Here is a 13,700-nt window from a genome sequence, read left to right as displayed (position 1 = left end):
TTGGGGGGGTGGGTGGAGGGGGGTAAATGTTTATCAATTTAGTGGGACTGTTTTAGGCTAGCAATATTTGTCCAGTCTCTCTAAGATGCATTTTAAAGATTCCTACACAAATGTCAGTAATTTGGGAGGTACAAGCTGTTTTCTGAGGCGAGGGGGGCCGGCTCTTTGCGTCGTGTTCAAATTCAAACGAGGTACTTTCTTCAAACGTGGACCCGTTAAAGGCCGAACCCCTCTCCTCTTTGCCAGGTTACTGTAGCGAGCATCCATTTTGTCTCCTCGTTCCTGGTTTGTACCTGTGGCCACGCCTCTTAGTGGGGTCTCTCCTGTCTCCATGGCAACTCTGCTGACCCCTCACAAATGCACTTCCTCTTTGTGAAGGGGTCCCCATGGCATCAACAGAGCAGGATTACCTCTTTTTAACCTTTTTAAAATAAAATTTAAAAAAAGATCCATAGTTCTTTCTGTGCCCCAATAGAAAGAGAGCATGAATTATTTCTAAATTCCTCTCACTTTGATATATTGTTATATCTTAACGGATTTGTAATTTGACATTGTGTATTGTGTGTTTTTATTTTACTTTCCCTTTTTTTTATTTTTTTTTTTTGGTTCCTTTTTTGGGGGTTTGTTATAGCTCTGCTCTGTTTCTTTTGTTCCTGCTAGTGGTCTCTGAAGCTGTGTGTGATTGTCTAATAGCAATAGAATTGGAACATTCCAATTCCGTGAATGGAACGTTCCGATTCTATGAATGGGTGGAGCCCTTTCTGGGGGCGGGGCGTGTTGTAGCTCCGCCCCCAGCAGAGGGCCCTTCACTTGCTGTTATTGCTATTATGTGACATGTTCAAATACATTTTTTTTCTTTTTTCTTTTTTTTTTTTTTTTTTTTAGCCTGCAGGGAATTCTTGTGTTAATGTGCAAAGTAATAAATTGGTATTTTATGCCTATAACATAGCAGGTGTGTTCTCGTCATTGATGACAAATTGAAAAGGGGCTTTTATGTTCATATTGATTGATTGATTTTTCAGAAGTGCCCAACCCTCATGAGCTTACAAGACACCAAAAGTACAGATGCAGTGGTCAAACATTTCATTTCAAAATTGCAGGTAATTTTACAGCTCTCCCAAACTTGACAAATAAAATCTGCAACGAAAAATTCCCTTTTTCATCCATTACAAAGGAATCACCATAAATGGAGGACATTTTACTAAAGTACGTCCCTTACGTCCTCGTAGACGGGACCGTAATATAAACAACAAAAAATGTGTCATAGAGCTAGTTGACCAGTTAACACCAAGGCCTCAATGTGCATGTATTTTGTCACTAGATGGCATTCTTTACCAAGGTAAATGGATCACATGATTACTGAGAACAGTAAAACATTAATGTATCTATCCATTTCCTCACCTTGATGGTCATCTAAGAGTAGCTGAATGAGGCATGAAGATATCGGAGCACCTTGCTGATGCTTTTTTAAAAGTTATTGTTAAGCAGTGTAAATGCAGTCATCCAGAACTTCCTTTTAAGTGAGCCCATGTCATCAGGTTTACACAGACAGTACATGGGCCTGAGGATCTATGGGCTTTACTACAAGTACACTACAACATTAAAGGGTTTGTCATATATTGTAGCTCAGGGCCTCGCCTAGACATGTAAAACAAAATGTATTAATGTAACTGGTAACCAGTGTAGCAGCTTGAACTGTTAATACAGGCAGGTACACAGGCAAAACAAAGGAAGGAATGGGCCTTTTAATATTAAATGTCTTTAGGGCGCTATCAGTCGGTAACCTAAGTCCTTTGAATTCACACATAAGTAGGACAGTCACATGTTATCCTCTTACATTTTTCTTTTTATTAGATCATTAATAGAGGTTCAGGTAAGAAATTTGAGTTCTTTCCCTACTTGACACAAACAAAAAGTAATTCACACAACGTAACAATAATGTACTGTAAAACGGTGAAATAAAAGAGTAAACGGCTAAAATATTGGCATTTTATTGACAGCTCTGTCAACATGGTTTTATTAATGATCAATATTGTTGAACATTTTGGTCAGCTGAACTTCTATTGAGGTAAATAAATAAGCACAATGGATTAAAAACATAAATGTGTGTTACCAAATGTTTAATATTTCAATTAGATTTAAGTTCTGACGTCTTGAGGTTGTTTCTCACTCAATTTTACACTTCTCAGGTAACTTTGGATCCAATGCTGTTGTGCTGGCAGCACCTCCCTTCATGGTGCCCCAAGAGGTCATGCAGTCCACTGGTTTGACCTCTCTGGGACAAGGGGACAAGGGGATTTAGGGATGTTGAATTTCCAATAATTTCAATATTTTTGTACGTAAAATGTCACTAAATAGGAACAAACCTCATTCAACTCCGATGAGGTGATGTTACTGCAAAAGCCTAAACTATTTCTCTTAATTCCAATTCATATAAGGCTGCATGGCATTAACTGTGCTGTAATTTCACTACAGTTCTGACTGCTACAGACACACACACCTCTGTCTCTTTATTCATTCAGACTGGACAGCCATCATTGGTATGTGTCACCTTCCCCTGCTTCCCTTTGTGTATCATCCCCTCTCCTCTCCCGTTTCCTGTGTCCTGGCTGGTTGTCATGGCCACCGTTACCAAGGAGAGTGGAGGCTACAGAAGAAAGGAAACCTGAACCACAGATCTTGATGCCATGATATTTAATTCATCGGCACAATGGCAGACCAAGGTTCAGTGTAATGCAGATGGAGCGAGAGCGGTCTTGGGTAGAAGGGACATTTCTGAATATGAAGACAAAGGGGGGCTGTCAGACCCTTCTGTTACATGCAGGGTCTATTTTCTTCTCTAGCTGTTTACTTAACAATACATCGATAATAACCATAATAACTCACCCCATATAGACCTGCCATTTCAGCCTGTTAATGTTTGTCACATTTTATTGAAATAACATGAAATAATTAAGATTAAACAAAACAAGCAATGTTGGTAACGTGTCAGAATTCAGGGTTTTGTCATTTCCTTTGTTCAGATGACACACGCACCTGACCTTTTTTTTTTTTTTTTTACCTGTGAACTGTGAATTTCTCCTGTGGCTTTTCAGCATTTCAACCACAAAAAAAAACCCCATTGTCCCCTTTTGTGAAGCCGTTTCTCCCTTTCACTGCAGACAAAAAGGGCAAGTGAAAGCTAATTTTTCTGAAAGCTCCTTTAAAATGCATGAGTTTGTGTGGTATGAAGCACTACAAAGTGTGTAATCCTCATTGTAGAGGTCCCCCCCATGTTGTCTTTGTGTTAACTGATCCACCAACGGACAGCGCTCCATCCTTGTCCATCCATCCCTCCCTCCTTTTGTTGTCTCACCCTCTTTTGCCCTCTCCCTCCCTCCTGCATCGGTGGGTTTTTTCTCTCTCTCCGGGGGTTCAGTTGTTGCTCTCGCAGGTTTGACTGTAAACAGCGGTACTGAAGATGGGAGGGAGTGAACTGATGCCGTGTTTACCCAGAAGTCTGACAGTGTGGCCCTGATTTGTTATTTATACCCTCACTGGAACCAAACTGACCCATTTGGGCTGCGTTGCTATCAAAGGAAGCGGTTGGGGGGGAGGGTGAAGCCCAGCAGCAGCTGAAGCCTGAAGTGGCCTCGTCAAGGCTTTGGACCTCAGCGCTTTTTATTGTCAACAAGGAGACACTTCAGCTGGCAACAGCAGCAGTGTCTGATGACGAGTTCTACTGGCTGATTCCCTCTGGAAACCTGTGCTTTTTTAAATTAGATACACAGATTTAAAAGCCCGTCTTCTGCGAAGTTTGATATGGATTCTTGGAAAAGCCTCTGCTCAAATAAGTGACTGGAATAACGGCTGATTGTTCATCTCTACAGGATGTTTGTTTCATTTATTCCGTAAGGACTAAACATTGGATTTGTGACGACTAAAGAGGTAAAAAGCGACGCCGATTTTTATTCTGTGAAATCAAGCATCACCATTTCAACCTTGCTGTGACAGGATACACTCGTAGCAGCATCAGTGGCCTTGAATCCAAGTATCAGGTTTTATCAGTCTGATCCATCTCGGTAAGGCTACACCAAACCAGGAGTGTGACACTGACATATACTGCAGCTCAACAATTGCCCCCCTGGGTTTGAACCAGAGCTCAAGCCAAAGAACCACTTCCACAAAATATTTAAAAAATAAAAAGCCTGGCTGAGATCCATTTTATCCACTAGTCTGGACTGTGAATCGATCCGGCTTCTGCGGGCTGCCACAGGTGACTGCACAGCTATCGCCTACTCAATAATGCATTGACTCAAACTCAGGAATGAGAAGGAGGAGAAAGTGTGCGAGCCTCTGATCCTTTGGAAAGTGGATGACTGTCGAGAGAAAGCGAGCCATTACTTCTGGATAACGCAGTGAATTGAAGACACGTGGAAGTGAAAAGAGAGAGCAAATGTTGAAGAGGAAAAGAAAAAGAGAAGAAAATGGCTGCTGACAAAGTGGCATTGAGGCAAAGACCGTAGGAAGTTTGGCCTAGCCAAACAGGAAGGGGACAAGTAAATCAAAGTAGTAGACTTTAAAGACCAAAAAGAAGGATAATAAAGAAAACAAGATCTCCCCAAAGAGGCAACTGTAGGAAACAAAGAGGGACCACACAAAGGAGGTCACCATGGTGAACACTGGCATGCAGCTGATCAGCTTCACCTGCGCGGTGACCGGCTGGATCATGGCGATCGCCGTCACGGCCTTGCCTCAGTGGAAGGTCTCGGCCTTCATCGGCAGCAACATCCTGACCTCAGAGATCAAATGGGAAGGCATCTGGATGAACTGCATCTACCAGACCACTGGTCACATGCAGTGTAAGACATACGACTCCATGCTGGCACTGCCTCCGGACATCCAGGCGGCCCGCGCCCTCATGTGTCTGGCCATCTTCATGGGCTGGCTCTCCTGCACCGTGTCCTGCTGTGGCATGAAGTGCACCACCTGTGCCGGGGACGACCGCCGGGCCAAGGCGGGCATCGCGCTCTCAGGCGGTGTTCTCTTCATTCTGACCGGCCTGTGTGTGCTGATTCCCATTTCCTGGACTGCTAACACTGTCGTCCAGGATTTCTACAACCCCAACGTGCCCCTGATGCACAAAAGGGAGCTGGGTCAGGCTATATATCTGGGCTGGGCAGCTGCCGTTATTCTTATGATCAGTGGAGCTGTGTTGAGCAGCACCTGCCCCCTCATGGAGAGGGACGGCAGGTACCGCAGGGGCTACATAGGCCGGAGCTTTGCTAATTCACCCGCTTCAGCACCAGATCCCCCGAAACCTATCACGTCTAATAGTCTACCCCTAAAGGAGTACGTATAGGGAGAAGAGGTAGGAACACCAGCAGGTGGAGGAGGAAGGAAGTTAAAGAGTTGATGCTGTTAAAAACTGTAACTCTTCTCTTCTCTTCTTTCCTAAATTTACTGTCTCAAGTTTTAAGTCCATGAACTATAAATAAATTGAAATCCATATATTTATTAATATATTCAACCTATATTTTATCATTTTATTTTGTATATCTCTTTGTAATGTTACGCTTGTCTTCAGTACTTAAAAACATTCACGTTTGTTTGAAATTTGACTTTTACTGCACTGTGATTTATAGTAGTGCCTGAAGAAAGCCCATTGCCTATAATGTCAACTCAACAAATTCACAAAGTGAGTAGGTATGACTGTTACGGTGGCTTTAATGATGGCTTGTGTTGTGAAGATTGCTGTGATTTCTTAAGCAGTTATTCTCTGACAATGTCTTTCCCTCTCGATTTGTCACATAAAGCCTTGACTGAGTGTGCCGACATCGAAAGTGTGAAATAAAACAAGTTTGTTAAAGTGTGCTTCAGAAACTGTGTTTTGCAACTGTCTTTATCCTTGTGTGTGCTGGTTGTTCTCAAAAATATATTTCGTTTGGGCCATTTTGACCATCACAGACAGCAATTGATACAGCGATTTTCACTGGGTCATCAATTAAATATGAAGGGTCCTTTTTAGTGAACAAAAAGGCACCTTCTGCAATGTTGTAATGTCCTCTTCATCTTGAATTACCATATAAAGTCTGGTACATTCACACACTTCCCATCCAAGAACATGTCTACGGACATTTATATGATGACACTTAAAATCCAGTCCTTTTCCTAACATCCACAGGAAATGCGTCTGAGGTATACATGTATGTTTCCTTTAGCGATCCCACTCCACTCTTCTAGCCTCTCTGTAGAAATGCAGTCAGAGTTCCACTTATGTTGCTTTTACTCTCTTCATTGGGATTCAATAAAGAAGGACACTTTGCAAAGTATATCTGAAAGAAGACAGAGAAGTAATTAGTTCACCTACAAATCTTCAGCAGCGTATATTTAACGTACACCCCTACAACTAACACGTGAATGAAGATGACAGCCATTATAGATTTGGCTGAGCGTTGGTCTCTGGTCAACTTGTACTAAAACACAAGTTATATAAACTAACAGACCAAATTATGTCAAATGGCTTTTCCAGGGCAGTTGAAAAATGTTCCTGTTCTTTAAATTGTATGTATACTGGCTTGGGTCATTATAAGTAATATAAAGAGAATATCTGAAAACACAATGCATTGTGACAGGAAGAAAGGGTCAAGAGATAATATTTCAAACATCAAAAACTGACATTTCTGACATTTTAGCTTTTGTTCTATTATTTATTATTTTGTTGGCTATTGCTGTCAAACTTCCTGTTGCTACACAAAAGATATTGTTACATGACTTCAGTTTAGTTTGGTCTATTACACTGGGGAACAATTTGAAAAAAAAATTCTGTTGAGTTAGATTTTTATGCTGATTAAAACTAAAATTGGCATGCTGATTCCAAAATTGCAGTCAGTTTTTTTCTAGCACGTCAAGTTTTTTCTCCACAGCTTACCCTCCAGATAAGCAAAATTCCACTGATTAGCTGTAGTAAGACTTGCCAGCTGACTACGATTGGACTCATCTACAGCTACGTGGCAACTTGTTTGTGCAGTCACAATTGAGACAGTGCGGTGAGAGGTGTGTGCAGCTCCCAATAGGTCAGTACTATCACACACATATCTGTTAAGTACAGTATTTTTCATATTTTTTAAGAAAACGGGGATCCTTTAGTTCAAAAACTTCACGTGATAGAGAAAAACTGAGATCAGTTTTGGATTCCGCACCCAAAAATTAGTTAAAAACAGCTGTCAGACCTAACTCAACAAAAATTGTGTTCCCCAGTGTTATCTATGGTGATAAAAAAAATCTATCAAAAACAAAATGGGCTGACAAACGATAAGATACTCAATACCTGATAGTGGCAAAACTACAACAAATGGTTTGTAAAGTATGACCCACTGTGTCAAACTGTTTATATCTTATTAGAATGAACCTGTTATATATGATTAATTAGTTATTATTTGAACAGAGCAGCATTACAATGAAGTTGTCAACATTATATAAAACAGATTTTACCTGTGATGCAGTCTTCTGCACTGGGAGACTCCAAGGATTTCCATCTTTTGGGAGCAGATTCTAAAAGGGAGAGATCGTCTGCCCTCAGCGTCTGCAGCAGAGTCTTCCTCCTCAGAAATCTGATGACATGAGTTGAGGAAAAAAAGACCCAGGACACATCGCAAACCGAACCCAATGCAAACACGAACAGAAAGGATACTGTTGTCGATAGTGACGCTCGGCATCCTGCAGCCACTCCAGCATGTCAGAGAGAGACGGGGCGGTGGCCGAGCGCTCGGTCATAGTGAGCAGATCCAGACTCTCTGGGTTCTGCTCGTAAAGCTGGAAGACTGCAGAGACCTGGTTACTCATGGAATCTCTGACAGACTGTAGAGAAGACCTGAGGGAAAGAGGGACGGAGGGGTGGACGGATAGTATAGGTGCCCTGTGTCAAAATCTAGTTTTAAACCCTTTATTATCTTCGCTGATACTGTGCTTACATGGAGCATATTCCTAAATAAATGTGTTTCTAATCAAATTATCACAGAAAAACTGACACATATACATATTTAGTAAGAGAGTGTGAGGAATGGGAAACAGCGCAGATATCGAAAAGTGGCTAATGGTACGCCACTCTTGTTTTAGTGGCATATGCTGATTCAGAGTAGTACTGTATGTCTCTCTTGATTTTTGGTATGCTGCTGTCGTTTTACTGGCTTATGGCACTTATAAACAGTATGTCACTCGTGTTTTATCGACAGATACAACCTCCCACTGGCATATTCTGATTCTTATGGGCATAAGCCACTGCTGATCATGATATGCTGCTGCTCATTGCCATCAGAATCAGATTTATTGTCTAGTAGGTTTTCACATACAAGGAATTTCCCCCTAACAAACAGAAATATAATACAAAGAAATAATAAAACAGGTACTGTAAGTCAATAGGCATAAATGTAAAATTGACAAAAACAATATATACAATTAATATATACAATTATTTAAATGAAAGAGCTGTAGAGCAATGTGCAAAATAATTTCCTGTTCCACTGGTGGATAACACTTTTCACTGTCATATACTGAAGGTCACTTGTTGTATCATCACATGCCAGTGGAAAGTGATATCTGCCAGTGAAACAAGAGTAGCAACCCGTTGCAAGTCGCAAATAACAGCAGCATATCATAATTAGCTGTGGCACATGATCAGTATAAGCTGGCAGGAGAGTGATACCTCTCAGTAAAACGTGAGTGACACAGTGTGGGAAGCAGGGCTGCCGTCATAATGAGTCATTATTAAATAACCAAGTCACTGTCTGTAACAGTGTACATCTCAGGGAAACATTGTGAGAAATCAGAGAGGTGAGTCTGTACATCATCAATACAGTCTTCACTTGTGTTGCTCTTGTGTACCCTTTTACTTACATCTTCTCATTGACTTTGCCCAGGACTGTATCCGTGGCTTGTAAGAGCTTGAAACGCAGCCGTTCCTCCAGGTCAGGAAAGTCTCTGAGAGGCGTGTTGGAGAGTTGGACGTTGGAAAGCGCCCTCGACTGCTCTGCCAAATTCCCGAGAGACACCATCAGAGGGCTGCAATCGGCCAACACACTCGTCCATACTTTCTGATTGTTTTCGAGACTCTGGAAGCTTTTCCTCAGTGCTTGATGAAGCGAAAGGAGTGCAGGTTTGGACATTTCAGGCGCTGATTTTAGACATCAGTTGACCATAAAATCAAAGCCGCGTGTTAGCAACAACTGGATGCTTGTATTTAAGTTATTTTAATCCGTTTTGGAGCAACAGACTCCCGTAATACGATTTCTGTAACCCTTTAAAGTGTGGTAACCATATCCGCAAATAACATCACATTTCCACCATGTTGCCTAGTCCCATTTCCGTTCTCCTGATGTAAACACTGACGTTTGGTGCTACGATAGGTCGAGAGCCATTTTTCGTGACGCAAAGGAAACACGCGTTCTAATTGGCCGACGTTGCGTATGGCTCCTCCCCGCGCGGAGATTTGAAAACGGCTTTGTGAAAGAAGGGAGAGTCGGGTGTCCGAGGAAGAAAAACATAAGCAGGTAATGAATTGTTTACAAAATATGTGTATCACCACGATGAAACGCATTATTTAGAGTGTTTTTTGAATGTTTGTGCGTGCGTGTGAACTGACAATAGAGCAAGTCAGCCAAATTGCGAGGCAAGCTTGTGCTAACTAATTTGCTAGCGTTAGCTGAACCTGTGACGTTAGCATTAACTGCTAGCTTGCTAATGTTAGTTAACCTAGCTCGATTACCAGCCGGCCGCATGTCGGCAGTTTCTTTTTAAAATTCTGGATGCAGTTATATCCTAAAGCTACACAATCTGATGATACTATTGCCTCGTGTTGTCAATTGTGGGTGAATTGACTTCTTTTCCGCTGCCTGTCCATGCAGACATGGCTCCCAGGAAAAGGACCACCAAACAACGGAAAAACAACCCCAAGACGGCCAAGCTGGAAGCTTTTCTGGAGGATTTCGACAGCGAGGGTGAATATATTTTCCTTATGGTCACGAAACACTGCAGTTAACTTTGTGAAGCTGTGCCCTTTTTAAATATGCTACATAAGTCGTTTGTTTTAATGTGACTTAATTAGGAATTCACGTTGAACACCAGTCCCAGGCAGGCTGGGTATGCTGCTGGGTATACTAGGACTATTTCAGTGATATGGCTCTAAATTATGCAGAATGTTATATTATTATTATTATTATTATTATTATTTAGAGAGAGACAGATATTGATATTTGAGAGCAAAAAGATGAGTTGGAAAATAAACTCAGCAGTGCTTGCTGTTCTACAAACTAATGGCGATAATGTCTCTATAACATATATTTGACCTTTCTGTGCTGCAATTTCTTTTGTATCTGTAATAAGCTGAAATCAGCCGATAGTATCGCCCTCGGATCAATATGTTATTGTAATATTATTATCACATCCTCATGCGAGGAGCATTTTAATGTTGTAGTCCGTCAATGTGGAGCCAATTTGAACTAGTTTATAAACTCATGTGTAATCTAAAACACGGCGTCAACAACAACACTTGTTATGTTTTCACAGTGAAGACCAGAGTTGGACAACTGAAAGAGAAGATCAACCAGCTGCTGAAAGATGTTGACAACAGCTACAACATGGCACTAATTAAGCTCCCGAAGGCTGTCAGGCAAACCACCTGGTTGGAACATTGCAGTAAGTTGACACAAGCCCTCTCACTTTAGTGTAATGACATCCAAGTCCTAATTCCATGAACAGCCTTTTAAGATAACACAATCGTGTCACTGAGGCTTCATCAGCATTCTGTGCTGGTCTCATAACTGCAGTTTTTTAATGAGCAGTTTGTACCTGTCTGTCTGTTTGCCCCGTTGCTTTTAAAACAGATGCACTGGTGCTACATATATTGTGTAATTGAGAAATGGCAACATTTATTGTTTAATCCTATAATCATCCAATTTACGCCTAGAATCTGAAAAACCAAAGTCACCAGACGTGGATAATATAAAGGTGAGTTGATTATCTCATATCAAATCATGATTCACGGTTCACAAGTTTCAGAATCTCTTTGGCTTGTGCAGGCACACGGTGTGCTGTATTGAATGTTCAGTTTTTGATTCACGTGTGTCTGTTAACAGAGAGAAGAGGAAGCTGCTATTGTTGACAGCGTTGTGGCTGAGGACCACGCAGTCCTTCTGAAATCAGTCAAGAAAAGTATGTTAAAATGAGTTTTTCTGTTTCCTTTTTAAGTATCCTTAAAATAAACAAGTATATCAACAAATACTAATTTGGATGGGATGGACTGAACATGTCCAAATTCTTTCAATCCAGTCAAGAATTTAAGATTTGGAGAAGGAAGTGGCTTTAATCCCGTTTTATTTTGTCTCCAACCCGCAGCTTCAAAGAAAAAAGGTGCCAAATCCAGTTCGGAGGATGAAAACACCCCGAGCACAACAAGGAAGGTAGTGGCTGGTTTTCATTCAAGCATGCATGCGAGGAGCAAAACACAGCTGAGTGTTTGAGAGCACCAGTGATCATAAACATATGGAGTGGGCCACTGTTTAACTGCTTGTTCCTAATTCAGGGGAAAGCAACAAGGAAACCTCCAACTACATCAAAAAGAGCAAAGGCACTGGCAGTCAGCAAGCAGAACACCTCCATCAGACGGTAAGACCTGTCTCTTTCTTTCTGTCTTTCTTTTATCAAACTTTTCTGAAGTTCAGTTGCCCAAAAACACCTTACTAACATGTTTCTGTCTGGATTCAGATCAACCAGGAAGCCGTTGGTCACTCCTGCCAGGAGTATGCTGGATTCCTCTTTGATAATGGGCCCAACTCCCCTTGTCACCCCACGCTTCGACCCAAGGTAGGCAAGTCTTACAGTTACTGTTGCAGAACTGGTTCTTATGTTAAAATATTCTCCCTGTTTCTGCAATAAAGGATGTCTCATTCCCTGTACATTGATGCAGCTTTATATTATGTTAGTCTGATCAATGGGGTTAAACTTCTCCACCCAAATTAAGTGATGAATAAAAAACAAAATGCAAAATGGGAAACTGTCTCCTGAACGTAGGCAAGTGCATGTTTTATCCAGTTGTGTACTACAAGCTACATGATTTTTTTCAACTTTCTTCTCCAAGTTTCAAACTTTATGACGTCCAATTGGGGACACGGCTTTTGTCCCCAATTGGGAAAAGGCTGATTTTTGGGTCAGTGGTTAGGGTTAAGCAAGTAGTGGTTATATTTAGGGTAAGTCTCCAGGAAAGCAATGTAAGTCTATGTAATGTCAATGTGTGTGTGTGTGCTATGTTCAGTATTTAACATTTCACCAACAGAAATGTAGTTATTGCTCACTATATTTTAATACTGGTTTTGATTTTATGAAAACAAATTGGGCCCAAACTACAGCACTGAATCTCAGGTTGATCTTTAAAGCACTTGCTCCTTTTGCTTTTATAGATGTGCAAGAGGACTAACATACCTTCATATGAGTGTTATACATTACTGGGGGGCACTGGAGACTTGTTCTCATAGCTAGCCAGCTTATTTGAAATGCTGCGGCGACTAGTGTGATTTCCTCCCTCGGATCTTGTGTTTTCTTTTCTAAATCTAAATTATCTAAATTATCCACAGTGAGGGGGTTCATAATACTCACCTCACATGCTTCTCTCCCCCCCCCCCCCCCCCCCCAGGCTTCCTAAGACCCCCGCTGTGAGAGTTCCCCGCCACAAAGAGAGGGTCTACAGCATTTCAGTCAATGGCTCGCCCATTGCAGCAGGAAATGAGGACATTGTCATCAACGTCCCCATCGGCAACGGAGAGGTGAGTGCGCAGTTAGTTGGGCTCAGACTTTCATTTAATTAATACCATACTTTTTATAATTAGATTTTGTTCAACAGTTAATTTGCATGTATTTCTAAATCCTTATTGCAAACTGTCACAATACTCTAGGACATGATAATACATGTTACTGTGTTAGGCCTATATTTATTTTAGGTAAGACCAGTATGTTTTATTCATTATTTGACTTCTGACAAGACTTTGGATTAGGCTGAACGAGCAGGCTAATTTACCAGCCAAATGTCTTGTAATATGTTGATCCAGAGCGTTCAGCTATTGGCCAGTCAGATGGACTCAGTGGACTTGTCACTACTGGATGAAACCGCTCTGAGGAGCATTCGGCTGCTGCAGGTATATTGATCATTTCTGTTGGATCACTGTGGACCCGTTTTGTTACAAGATGTAGTTAAGCATTAGGTGTTCTCATCATTGTTTTCTCTTCTTAACAGAATCGCCTCACAACCCTGTGTGGGACATCAGAGTGACCTCACCGTCTGCTGCTGACTTGTACATTTTTAAGAGATTTTATCTTTATTTCAAAGCTTTGCGTCCTTTCCTGTGGCATGGTATGATGGGTTTTTTTTTTACTGATAAGAAAACCATGTTTTGTTTTACTAGACGTAGTTTTCTTTAAACCCAACACATTCACTGGAATTCATCCGGTTGATGAAAGCTGTCAAATGTATAAATGTGGGTTAAAATGGGTTATTTTACCATTTACTACTATATTACTCCTTTGCTTTTGTAAGATAGTTTAGCTAACAGCCTTACTTACTTCACCTTTCATTCTTAAATGGGTATTTTCTGGTGCTTTTGTAGCATTAGGCTTAATCCTTCAGAGGCTTCTGCCTAATGTTGGTCTCATTTTAGTGCCGTTCCAGTCTTTTA

At 41.2% G+C, this 13,700-nt stretch overlaps 3 protein-coding genes across 3 annotated transcripts; 2 read left to right on the top strand and 1 right to left on the bottom strand.

The window, feature by feature from the left end:
• Positions 1–4,651: 4,651 nt before the first annotated feature.
• On the top strand, positions 4,652–5,341 carry cldn35 (claudin 35). Its single transcript, XM_070921338.1, has one exon. The coding sequence runs from the start codon at positions 4,652–4,654 to the stop codon at positions 5,339–5,341; it is 690 nt and encodes a 229-aa protein (XP_070777439.1).
• A 347-nt stretch (positions 5,342–5,688) lies between these two features.
• Positions 5,689–9,262, bottom strand: airim (AFG2 interacting ribosome maturation factor). The gene is made up of 4 exons (XM_070922011.1): positions 8,875–9,262; positions 7,673–7,852; positions 7,474–7,592; positions 5,689–6,314 (listed from the first exon to the last, which is right to left on the bottom strand). Exons 1-4 carry the CDS (start codon positions 9,141–9,143, stop codon positions 6,274–6,276), a joined length of 609 nt encoding a protein of 202 aa, XP_070778112.1. The 5' UTR covers positions 9,144–9,262; the 3' UTR covers positions 5,689–6,273.
• Positions 9,263–9,390: 128 nt separating this feature from the next.
• Positions 9,391–13,475, top strand: cdca8 (cell division cycle associated 8). Its single transcript, XM_070922104.1, has 11 exons — positions 9,391–9,527; positions 9,882–9,974; positions 10,543–10,671; positions 10,943–10,983; positions 11,112–11,187; positions 11,371–11,435; positions 11,558–11,640; positions 11,740–11,838; positions 12,665–12,794; positions 13,077–13,163; positions 13,262–13,475. The coding sequence occupies exons 2-11, from the start codon at positions 9,884–9,886 to the stop codon at positions 13,295–13,297; spliced, it is 837 nt and encodes a 278-aa protein (XP_070778205.1). The 5' UTR covers positions 9,391–9,527; positions 9,882–9,883; the 3' UTR covers positions 13,298–13,475.
• Positions 13,476–13,700: the final 225 nt, after the last annotated feature.

This window comes from Enoplosus armatus, chromosome 16 (genome assembly GCF_043641665.1).
Source record: "Enoplosus armatus isolate fEnoArm2 chromosome 16, fEnoArm2.hap1, whole genome shotgun sequence".
NCBI classification, from domain to species: domain Eukaryota; kingdom Metazoa; phylum Chordata; class Actinopteri; order Centrarchiformes; family Enoplosidae; genus Enoplosus; species Enoplosus armatus.
The sequence above is the reverse complement of the archived record's forward strand: the minus strand, read 5'-3'. Positions and strand labels throughout refer to the sequence as shown.

What these genes read in the sequence shown, in the direction of transcription:
- cdca8 (XM_070922104.1), top strand. Translation starts at nt 9,884, where the DNA reads ATGGCTCCCAGGAAAAGGACCACCAAACAACGGAAAAACAACCCCAAG. An exon ending in CACCTGGTTGGAACATTGCA is followed by an intron (nt 10,672 to 10,942) that starts GTAAGTTGACAC and finishes ATTTACGCCTAG; the next exon opens with AATCTGAAAAACCAAAGTCA. An exon ending in CAGAACACCTCCATCAGACG is followed by an intron (nt 11,641 to 11,739) that starts GTAAGACCTGTC and finishes GTCTGGATTCAG; the next exon opens with ATCAACCAGGAAGCCGTTGG.
- cldn35 (XM_070921338.1), top strand. Translation starts at nt 4,652, where the DNA reads ATGGTGAACACTGGCATGCAGCTGATCAGCTTCACCTGCGCGGTGACC.
- airim (XM_070922011.1), bottom strand. Translation starts at nt 9,143, where the DNA reads ATGTCCAAACCTGCACTCCTTTCGCTTCATCAAGCACTGAGGAAAAGC. An exon ending in GGCAAAGTCAATGAGAAGAT is followed by an intron (nt 7,853 to 8,874) that starts GTAAGTAAAAGG and finishes TCTTTCCCTCAG; the next exon opens with GTCTTCTCTACAGTCTGTCA. An exon ending in GAGCGTCACTATCGACAACA is followed by an intron (nt 7,593 to 7,672) that starts GTATCCTTTCTG and finishes TCATGTCATCAG; the next exon opens with ATTTCTGAGGAGGAAGACTC.